Here is a 10658-nt window from a genome sequence, read left to right as displayed (position 1 = left end):
TATTCAGTTCATTCGCCATTTCCTTGTCCCCCATTACTACCTCTAATGCCATCCTTCCCATAGCTGGTGACCAGAAATGCACACAATTCTCCAAGTATGTACAGTTGTAATATGACTTTCCACATCTATGCCCTGACCAATGAATGCAATGATGCCAAAAGTCTTCTTAATCGCTAGGTAATCTATGGTAACCTACATGTAATTCAATAATAAATTTAGAATCAGAATCGGAATCAATTTTATCACCGGCACGTGTCATGAAATTTGTTAACTTAGCAGCAGCAGTTCAATGGTAACAGTGAGAAAAGGTCATGCCCTTGGTGTTGGAGGTTCTTAATAATGGACGCTGCCTTTCTGAGACACCGCTTCTTGAAGATGTTCTGGATATTTTGTGGGCTAGTACCCAAGATGGAGTCGACTAAATTTACAACCTTCTGCAGCTTCTTTCGGTCCTGTGCAGTAGCCCCTCCATACCAGACAGTGATGCAGCCTTTCTGAGTGCTCTCCAATGATACATCTATAGAAGCTTTTGAGTGTGTTTGTTGATATACCAAATCTCTTCAAACTCCTAATGAAGTATACACGCTGTCTTGCCTTCTTTACAGCTGCATAGATATGTTGGGACCAGGTTAGATCCTCAGAGATCTTGACACCCAGGAACTTGAAATGGCTCACTCTCTCCACTTCTGATCCCTCTATGAGGATTGATATGTCTGCCTTTGTCTTACCCTTCCTGAAGTCCACAATCAGCTCGTTCATCTTACTGACGCTGAGTGCCAGGTTGTTGCTGTGACGCCATTCAACTAGTTGGCATATCTTGCTCCTGTATGCTCTCTCATCACTATCTGAGATTCTACCAAAAATGGTTGTATCATCAGCAAATTTATAGATGGTATTTGAGCTATGCCTTGCCACACAGTCATGTGGATATAGAGAGTAGAGCAGCAGGCTAAGCACACACCCTGAGGTGCATCAGTGTTGATCGTCAGCGAGGAGGATATGCTATCACCAATCTGTACCGATTGTGGTCTTCTGGTTAGGAAGTCAAGGATCCAATTGCAGAGGGAGGTACAGAGGCCCAGGTCTGTAACTTCTCAGTTAGGATTGTGGGAATGATGGTATTAAATTCTGAGCTATAGTTGATGAACGGCATCTTGACATGAGGAAATCTGCAAATGCTGGAATTTCAAGCAACACAATAAAAGTTGCTGGTGAACGCAGCAGGCCAGGCAGTATCTCTAGGAAGAGGTACATTCGATGTTTCGGGCCGAGACCCTTCGTCAGGACTAACTGAAGGAAGAGCTAGTAAGAGATTTGAAAGTGAGAGGGGGAGGGGGAGATCCAAAATGATAGGAGAAGACAGGAGGGGGAGGGATGGAGCCAAGAGCTGGACAGGTGATTGGCAAAAGGGATATGAGTGGATCATGGGATGGGAGGCCTAGGGAGGAAGAAAACAGGGAGGGAGGAAGCCTAGAGGATGGCCAAGGAGTATAGTGAGGGAGACAGACAGAGGGAGAAAAAGGAGAGAGAGAAAAAGAAGCAACACACATCAAAGTTGCTGGTGAACGCAGCAGGCCAAGCAGCATCTGTAGGAAGAGGTGCAGTCGATGTTTCAGGCCGAGACCCTTCGTCAGGACTAACTGAAGGAAGAGTGAGTAAGGGATTTGAAAGTTGGAGGGGGAGGGGGAGATCCAAAATGATAGGAGAAGACAGGAGGGAGAGGGATAGAGCCAAGAGCTGGACAGGTGATAGGCAAAAGGGGATATGAGAGGATCATGGGACAGGAGGTCCGGGAATAAAGACAAGGTGGGGGGGGGGAACCCAGAGGATGGGCAAGAGGTATATTCAGAGGGACAGAGGGAGAAAAAGGAGAGTGAGAGAAAGAATGTGTGCATAAAAATAAGTAACAGATGGGGTACGAGGGGGAGGTGGGGCCTTAGCGGAAGTTAGAGAAGTCGATGTTCATGCCATCAGGTTGGAGGCTACCCAGACGGAATATAAGGTGTTGTTCCTCCAACCTGAGTGTGGCTTCATCTTTACAGTAGAGGAGGCCGTGGATAGACATGTCAGAATGGGAATGGGATGTGGAATTAAAATGTGTGGCCACTGGAAGATCCTGCTTTCTCTGGTGGACAGAGCGTAGGTGTTCAGCAAAGCGGTCTCCCAGTCTGCGTCGGGTCTCACCAATATATAAAAGGCCACATCAGGAGCACCGGACGCAGTATATCACCCCAGTCGACTCACAGGTGAAGTGTTGCCTCAACTGGAAGGACTGTTTGGGGCCCTGAATGGTGGTAAGGGAGGAAGTGTAAGGGCATGTGTAGCACTTGTTCCGCTTACACGGATAAGTGCCAGGAGGGAGATCAGTGGGAAGGGATGGGGGAGACGAATGGACAAGGGAGTTGTGTAGGGAGCGATCCCTGCGGAATGCAGGGGGGGGGGAGGGAAAGATGTGCTTAGTGGTGGGATCCCGTTGGAGGTGGCGGAAGTTACGGAGAATAATATGTTGGACCCGGAGGCTGGTGGGGTGGTAGGTGAGGACCAGGGGAACCCTATTCCTAGTGGGGTGGCGGGAGGATGGAGTGAGAGCAGATGTACATGAAATGGGGGAGATGAGTTTAAGAGCAGAGTTGATAGTGGAGGAAGGGAAGCCCCTTTCTTTAAAAAAGGAAGACATCTCCCTCGTCCTGGAATGAAAAGCCTCATCCTGAGAGCAGATGCGGCGGAGACGGAGGAATTGCGAGAAGGGGATGGCGTTTTTACAAGAGACAGGGTGAGAAGAGGAATAGTCCAGATAGCTGTGAGAGTCAGTAGGCTTATAGTAGACATCAGTGGATAAGCTGTCTCCAGAGACAGAGACAGAAAGATCTAGAAAGGGGAGGGAGGTGTCGGAAATGGACCAGGTAAACTTGAGGGCAGGGTGAAAGTTGGAGGCAAAGTTAATAAAGTCAACGAGAGAGAAAAAGAATGTGTGTATATAAATAATTAAATAACACATGGGGTACGAGGGGGAGGTGAGGTTTCCAAGAAAGGATATATGGCTGTGATAGCGAGTCTGAGTCAAAATGTGGTCAAAAAGTTGAAGAGCCAAAGAAATTACAGATGGGGAGCAGTGAGAGATGGTTTCACTGAACTCTCGTCGAAGAGAAGATTTAAACTTCTTCAGTGTAGGCATCACTGGAAGAGGCTTCCTTCAGTGTAGGCATCACCCGTTATTCATTTATTTATATACACACATTCTTTTTCTCTCTCTCCTTTTTCTCCCTCTGTCCCTCTCACTATACCCCTTGCCCATCCTCTGGGCTTCCCCCCTTCCCCTTTCTTTCTCCCTGGGCCTCCTGTCCCATGATCCTCTCATATCCCTTTTGCCAATCAACTGTCCAGCTCTTGGCTCCATCCCTCCCCCTCCTGTCTTCTCCTATCATTTCGGATCTCCTCCCCCTCCCACTTTCAAATCTCTTACTAACTCTTCCTTCAGTTAGTCCTGATGAAGGGTCTGGGCCCGAAACGTCGACTGTACCTCTTCCTAGAGATGCTGCCTGGCCTGCTGTGTTCACCAGCAACTTTTATGAGCATCTTGACGTAGGTGTTTGTGTTGTCCAGTGGTCTGAAGCCGTGTGAAGAGCCATTGAGATTGCATCTGTCGTTGACCTATTGTGGCGATAGGCAAACTGCAATGGGTCTAGGTCCTTGCTGAGACAGGAGTTCAGTCTAGTCATGACCAACTTCTCAAAGCATTTCATCACTGTAGATGTGAGTGCTACCAGGTGATAGTCATTAAGGCAGCTCACATTATTCTTCTTACTCACTGGTATAACTGTTGCCTTTTTGAAGCAAGTGGGAACTTCTGCCCTTAGCAATTAGAGGTTGAAAAAGTCCTTGAATACTCCCACCAGTTGGTTGGCACAGGTTTTCAGAGCCTTACCAGGTACTCCATCAGGACCTTTTGACTTGGGAGGGTTCACCCTGTTTAAAGACAGCCTAACATCAGCCTCTGAGACAGAGATCACTTTGAACTTCTTCACTACCCTATCTAACTGTGTCACCATATTCAGGGATTATGCACTTATTTCTGTTCTGCAAATATTTTTACGTGTATGTCAATAATTTGGATGCTGGAATTAATGGCGCTGTTGCAAAGTTTGCAGACGATATGAAGACCGGTGGAGGGGCAGGTAGTTTTGAGGAAGTAGAGTGGCAATAGAAGGACTTTGATTAGGAGAATAGGCAAAGGAGTGGCAGATGGAATACAGTGTTGGGAAGTGAAAGGGTAGACCATTTCTAAATGGAGAGAAAATACAAAATTCTGGGTGCAAAGGGATTTGGGAATCCTTGTGCAGGGTTCCCTAAAAGTTAATCTGCAGGTTGAGTTTGTGGTGAGGAAGGCAAATGCAATGTTAGCATTCATTTCAAGAGGACTAGAATAGAGAAGTAAAGATGTGATGTTGAGACTTTATATAGCAGTGATGAGGTCTCACTTGGAGTATTGTGAGCAGTTTTGGGCTCCTTATCTTAGAAAGGATGTGCTGAAACCGGAGAAGGTTCAAAGGAAGTTCGCAAAAATGATTCCAGGATTATACATCTTGTCACATGAAGAGCGTTTGATGGTTCTGGGATTGTATTCACCGGAATTCAGAAGAATGAGAGGTGACCTAATTGAAACCTATTGAATGTTGAAAGGCCTTGATAGAGTGGAAGTGGAGAGGGTGTTTTCTATGAGTCTAAGACCGGAGGATACAGACACAGAATAGCGGGGCGTCCTTTTAGAACGTAGATGAGAAAGTATTTCTTTAGCCAGAGAGTGAAGGAATCTGTGGAATTCGTTGCCACGGGCAGCTGTGAAGGCCAAGTCTGTATGTATATTTAAGGTTGATAGATTCCTAATTGGTCAGAGCATGAATTGATGCAGGGGGAAGGCAGGAGATTGGGGCTGAGAGGAAAAATGGATCAGCCATGATGAAATGATGGAGCAGACTCGACAGGCCAAATGGCCTAATTCTGTTCCTATATCTTATGGTCTTATACTCTGCCTGGGTTTTACAGGGAAAGGTTTTACAACCATCTTCAGGGTCCTGCCACATCTTGGCCTATTTTCCCAGTTGATTAAATCCTGTTGCTGTCTCAGACAATTTTCTTCACTGTCCTCCACACCACCATCTTTGGTATCATCTGTAAATTTGCTTGCTATGCCAACTACAGTCTCATCCAAATCATTAATGTCATTGACAAGTCAAAACAATCGTGTGTAGGTCTGCACATAACCAATTTGTTAATTTTATACATATTATCACTTCTCATGATGTAATTTAATGTACAAGGGGAATTAATGTTTTCTTACTTTAAAGAAAACAATCTAAGTGTAAACAACAGGAATTCTGCAGATGCTGGAAATTCAAGCAACACACATCAAAGTTGCTGGTGAACGCAGCAGGCCAGGCAGCATCTGTAGGAAGAGGTGCAGTCGACGTTTCAGGCCGAGACCCTTCATCAGGACTAACTGAAGGAAGAGTGAGTAAGGGATTTGAAAGTTGGAGGGGGAGGGGGAGATCCAAAATGATAGGAGAAGACAGGAGGGGGAGGGATAGAGCCAAGAGCTGGACAGGTGATAGGCAAAAGGGATACGAGAGGATCATGGGACAGGAGGTCCGGGAAGAAAGACAAGCGGGGGGGGGACCCAGAGGATGGGCAAGGGGTATATTCAGAGGGACAGAGGGAGAAAAAGGAGAGTGAGAGAAAGAATGTGTGCATAAAAACAAGTAACAGATGGGGTACGAGGGGGAGGTGGGGCCTAGCGGAAGTTAGAGAAGTCGATGTTCATGCCATCAGGTTGGAGGCTACCCAGACGGAATATAAGGTGTTGTTCCTCCAACCTGAGTGTGGCTTCATCTTTACAGTAGAGGAGGCCGTGGATAGACATGTCAGAATGGGAATGGGATGTGGAATTAAAATGTGTGGCCACTGGGAGATCCTGCTTTCTCTGGCGGACAGAGCATAGATTGTTCAGCAAAGCGGTCTCCCAGTCTGCGTCGGGTCTCGCCAATATATAAAAGGCCACATCGGGAGCACGGGACGCAGTATATCACCCCAGTCGACTCACAGGTGAAGTGTTGCCTCAACTGGAAGGACTGTTTGGGGCCCTGAATGGTGGTAAGGGAGGAAGTGTAAGGGCATGTGTAGCACTTGTTCCGCTTACACGGATAAGTGCCAGGAGGGAGATCAGTGGGGAGGGATGGGGGGGGGACGAATGGACAAGGGAGTTGTGTAGGGAGCGATCCCTGCGGAAAGCGGGGGGGGGAGGGAAAGATGTGCTTAGTGGTGGGATCCCGTTGGAGGTGGCGGAAGTTACGGAGAATAATATGTTGGACCCAGAGGCTGGTGGGGTGGTAGGTGAGGACCAGGGGAACCCTATTCCTAGTGGGGTGGCGGGAGGATGGAGTGAGAGCAGATGTACGTGAAATGGAGGAGATGCGTTTAAGAGCAGAGTTGATAGTGGAGGAAGGGAAGCCCCTTTCTTTAAAAAAGGAAGACATCTCTCTCGTCCTAGAATGAAAAGCCTAAGTGTAAATTTAATTTTAAGAACTGAGCACCACCTTTACTCATTATTTACAGAAGTGGACTCATCTGTTTGACCATAGCTGCCAACAGTTATTCTATTGCGAGGTCTATCTCATCTGCCCCGAAGACGTTCATTAAAATTGGAGGCGGCCATCGGGATAGATCATGGGCCGGTGTTTTTCCGCATTCCTGAGCACGGACGCGACAGCCGAAGCGCGAGCTCAACCGGCTGCGCGACGGCTGTTGGGAATTGTAGTTCAGTGGGGGGAGGACACAAAAGTACAATGTAATGTGTGGAAGATTCTGACCACGGTTGATGACCGTGAACAGCTCCCTGCATTGCGTGTGTGTAAGAAAATCTTGCAGGGAGGTGGTATTGCCTGCATTTTCCGGATTACATTTGTAGCTCCCCAAGGGAAATACGCGCTGACTTGCGTAGGCCTGATTCACAAGAGGCGCCTGTGGCGCATCGTAAGTGACGTCCCTGACGTGGCGGGCGGCGGGCTGGTTGTCGGCGCAGATGGTAACATGGCGGCGGTTGTGTTGCAGCAGTTGCTTGACCGTGCTGAATTTGCCAAGATACCAAAAAATGTTATTTGCAAGGTCGAGAAGCTAATCTCTGATAAAGATGTCGATATCGATGTGCTGAAGTCCAAGTATGAGCGTTTGAAAGTAGATAGCGGTATGTAAATAATACAAGTGCGCAAGAAGCCAGTGGGGTTGGCCTCAGGTTGCCACAGTTATCAGATGCTCTTTCGTTTCAGTTGTTTAGAGAGTTTGTTGTTTATTTCTAATCCATTCTAGGGCGTTTTTATAATGAAAGTCAACCGTCTTAAATAGTGACTCTTTCTTCTAGAAATGTTGCGTGGACTATTTCCGAACTTACATTTTAATGTTTTGCATTGTGTTACAAGTTTTTAAAAAGTTGCTGGAACTTGTCCTATTTATATAAAGGTTATAATTTCGTTTGATAGGGTTGTATTCACACTAATTAAGGATGCGTTCAGTCTTGTCCATATGAAATTATCCTATTATGTAAGATCACAAGGAACACGTGCAAACAGCAATTGAAAGAATTATAAACAATAGTGCTTTTGGATTTGGTGATTTTAAGCTCCCACTATTGATTTGGACCCTTCCAATGTCAGGGGCTTAAATAGGGGATAGTTTGTTAGGTTCATTTGGGAGTGTTTCTTGAAATAATAAAATACCATAGAACAAATGAGCAGCATTTGGCCATTGGGCCTGTTGAATCTGCTCCCTGCCATTCAATGATGGCTCATTTATTTTCCATCTTCACCCCATTCTCCTGCCTTCCCCCAATAACATTAGACACCCTTACTAATCAAGAACCTGTCAACCTCTGCTTTATCTAATGATTTTTCCCTCATGGCTGTTTGTTTCAATAAATTCCAAGGTTCACCACCCTCTGGCAAAAGAAATTCCTTCTTTAAAGGGATATCCTTCCACTATGAGGCTATCACGCACCTTTATTTTTTGAAAAAGCCTGTATTTGTTATTTCACTTCATAATTTAAGTCAGTTAAAATGTCCTCAATGTAAGCTGATAAGTTTTCTATCTTATCCAAGTATGCCTGGGTGTGCTTAGGCAGGATGGATCATGCATAGCAGGACAGGTTTTAGAAAAACTTTAAAGAATCATGTACACAGCTTTCAATGCATTGTTTACATGTATATCGGTATGTGATCAGGCTGATGCATGCGCTGTACGCGCATAGCATATTGTATGTACTCATTATCTTAAAGTAATTGAATTTTCAGAAGTAATTATGATAAAATGTCTTACCAACATTGCAACAACCACAATGCTTATATTTCTGGTGAATGTACGCTGAAACCTCAGAGACGGAACATGACTCTAAGAAAGCCTATTAGCTTTACTTTCAGTGTAAAATTGGTGACCAAGACACAGCCTGGGCTCCTCACATCTGTTGTGTAACATGCACTGTCAATCTTAGAGCTTGCTGTAGAGGTACAAGGAAGCCAATGTTGTTCGCTGTCGTGGTGATATGGCAAGAGTAGAATGATCATGTGACAGACTGCTGTTTTTGTCTGACTAGTGTGTCTGGTTTCATTGCTAAAAAAAACATGAAATCCATTGAATACCCCAATCTCCCTTCAGCCATGAGACTTGCTGCATAGCCACAAGAGACATGAAGTCTAGAGGAGGCAGATGAAGATGCCATGATGCATGAGCCAGGAATGTAAAATTGCACTGAAACTGATTATGAACCCTTTATGTCGAGTGAATCTCATCTGATAACTCAACTTGATTTAAATGTCCTGGTCAGAGACTTGGGTTTGTCAAAGGCAAAAGCAGAATTGCTGGGTTCAAGACTGCAAGGATGGAATCTCTTGTCATTGGGCACAAAAATTCCTGTGAAGTATTTTGATATTTTGAGGAAGGCATTTTTGTTGGTTCACAGGTCAAACGGGTCATCAATGACAGGCAATTTGAAGAACTTCTAATGAGACTGGAGAAAATCGCATGGAAAGCATTCAAGAATGTTGTTGAAAATTTTCTAGGCAACTACAGAGCACCAAACTACATGCAGCTGGTTGACAACATGCTTCAAGCATATAAAACCATGAACTACAGCATGTCACTAAAAATTAGGTTAGACATCTTGGCGCTGTCAGTGATGAACATAGTGAAAGGTTTCACCATAACATTGCAGTCATTGCGAATCGGTATCAGGGCAACTGGAATCCATCAATGCTGGCTGATTATTATTGATCACCTAAGCGAGAACCCTCAGACACTGAGTACAAATGAAAATCATCAAAGCATTTTTAGGTCAGTTGAACAATTGCAAAGTGTCAGTACTGTTATGCAATTAAACACATTATATTCAAAAAAGTTAATTATTTCTCCAATTTCTACGTTATACAAGTAGTCTGATGTTATATTTGTATCCAGCTTCAAGCTGTCTATCATAACCACAAAACGTTTCAGAGTATTTGGTATGTTTCAGTGAGATTTTCTTCTCATTCTTCTAGACTCCATTGAGTACAGGGTCAGAGCCATCAAAAGCTCCTCTTCCATTAACCCTTTCATTACCTGGATTATTCTTGTCAACCACCTCTGGACCCTCTCCAATGTCAGCAATTCCTTTCTTCAACAAGCATCCCAAAACTGCTCACAATGCTCCAAATGCAGTTTGACCAATGCCTCATAAAGCCTCAGCATTACATCCTTGCTTTTGTATTCTAGTAATTGGATAGTACAATGGGAAGGAGCCACACAAATCAAGTTTATTGTTATGTGGGCAGGTATGGTGAGGCACGGTTACTCTAGATTAGGGCTTCACTGACCCCTTTGTTAGTGGTAAAGGTCCATCGCATAAAAAAGGTTGGGAATCCCTGGTCTCGACCTTGTTTGGGAAATGAGCTTGGCCAGATGGTTGACATTCTGTGAGGAAGCATGGTGGGAGCTTAGGTCATAAGATTGTCGTGGACGACTGAGGTGAAAGCGCTAAATTGGACTTCGGCTTGTTACAATGGGGAGAGTATGTTGGGAGTAGTTGTTTACAGTAAATCTCCATCTGACCTGTGTGGGTCATGTAAAAGGTGAGCTCAGGACCAGCACGATCCTGTGAGTATGAAAGAAGGATGGAAAGTTTCGAGAATATCATTGGCAGATAAGGAGAAACTGAATGCATTTTAAATTACTAGCAAGAGGCTGGCTTGGGAGAGGTAGTTAAAGACAAGGGAAAAGGAGTGCTTCTATGCACGGAGGTGGGAAGGTTCTAAATGAGTATTTGGTTGATATTTACCAGTGAGAGGGACATGGATGATGGTCAGCTCATGGTAGAGTAGGTTGAATTAATGAGGAGATATTGGGTCTGTTGAAATATATTGAAATGTATGTGTCCAAGGGGCCTGATAGATCCTATCCCAATATACTGATGGTGGCAATGGAGGAGATTACTTAGTCCACGGAGAACTTTGTATCCTATTTGTCATAGTTGAGGTCCTAAAAGACTGGAGAATTTCCAATGTATTGTTTTAAGAAGGCATTGGAGGCATATCAGTAAATTATAAGGTAGTAAGGCATGCATCAGCAGGAGCCAAATTATGGAG

The 10658-nt window shown here is 44.8% G+C and overlaps 1 protein-coding gene across 4 annotated transcripts in view; it reads left to right on the top strand.

Annotated features, from left to right (window-relative positions):
• Positions 1–7050: 7050 nt before the first annotated feature.
• The window catches only part of tprb (translocated promoter region b, nuclear basket protein), a 77809-nt gene continuing 74201 nt past the window's right edge, over positions 7051–10658 (top strand). For all 4 annotated transcript variants that reach the window (XM_063064035.1, XM_063064032.1, XM_063064033.1 and 1 more), the window contains exon 1: positions 7051–7237. In XM_063064035.1, the coding sequence (XP_062920105.1) occupies positions 7084–7237 (154 nt within the window). In that variant the 5' untranslated portion in view covers positions 7051–7083. The remainder of the gene's footprint in view (positions 7238–10658) is intronic.

This window comes from Mobula hypostoma, chromosome 12 (assembly GCF_963921235.1).
Source record: "Mobula hypostoma chromosome 12, sMobHyp1.1, whole genome shotgun sequence".
In the NCBI taxonomy this organism is placed as follows: Eukaryota; Metazoa; Chordata; class Chondrichthyes; order Myliobatiformes; family Myliobatidae; genus Mobula; species Mobula hypostoma.
Note: the sequence above shows the minus strand (reverse complement) of the source record. Positions and strands in the feature narration are given on the sequence as shown.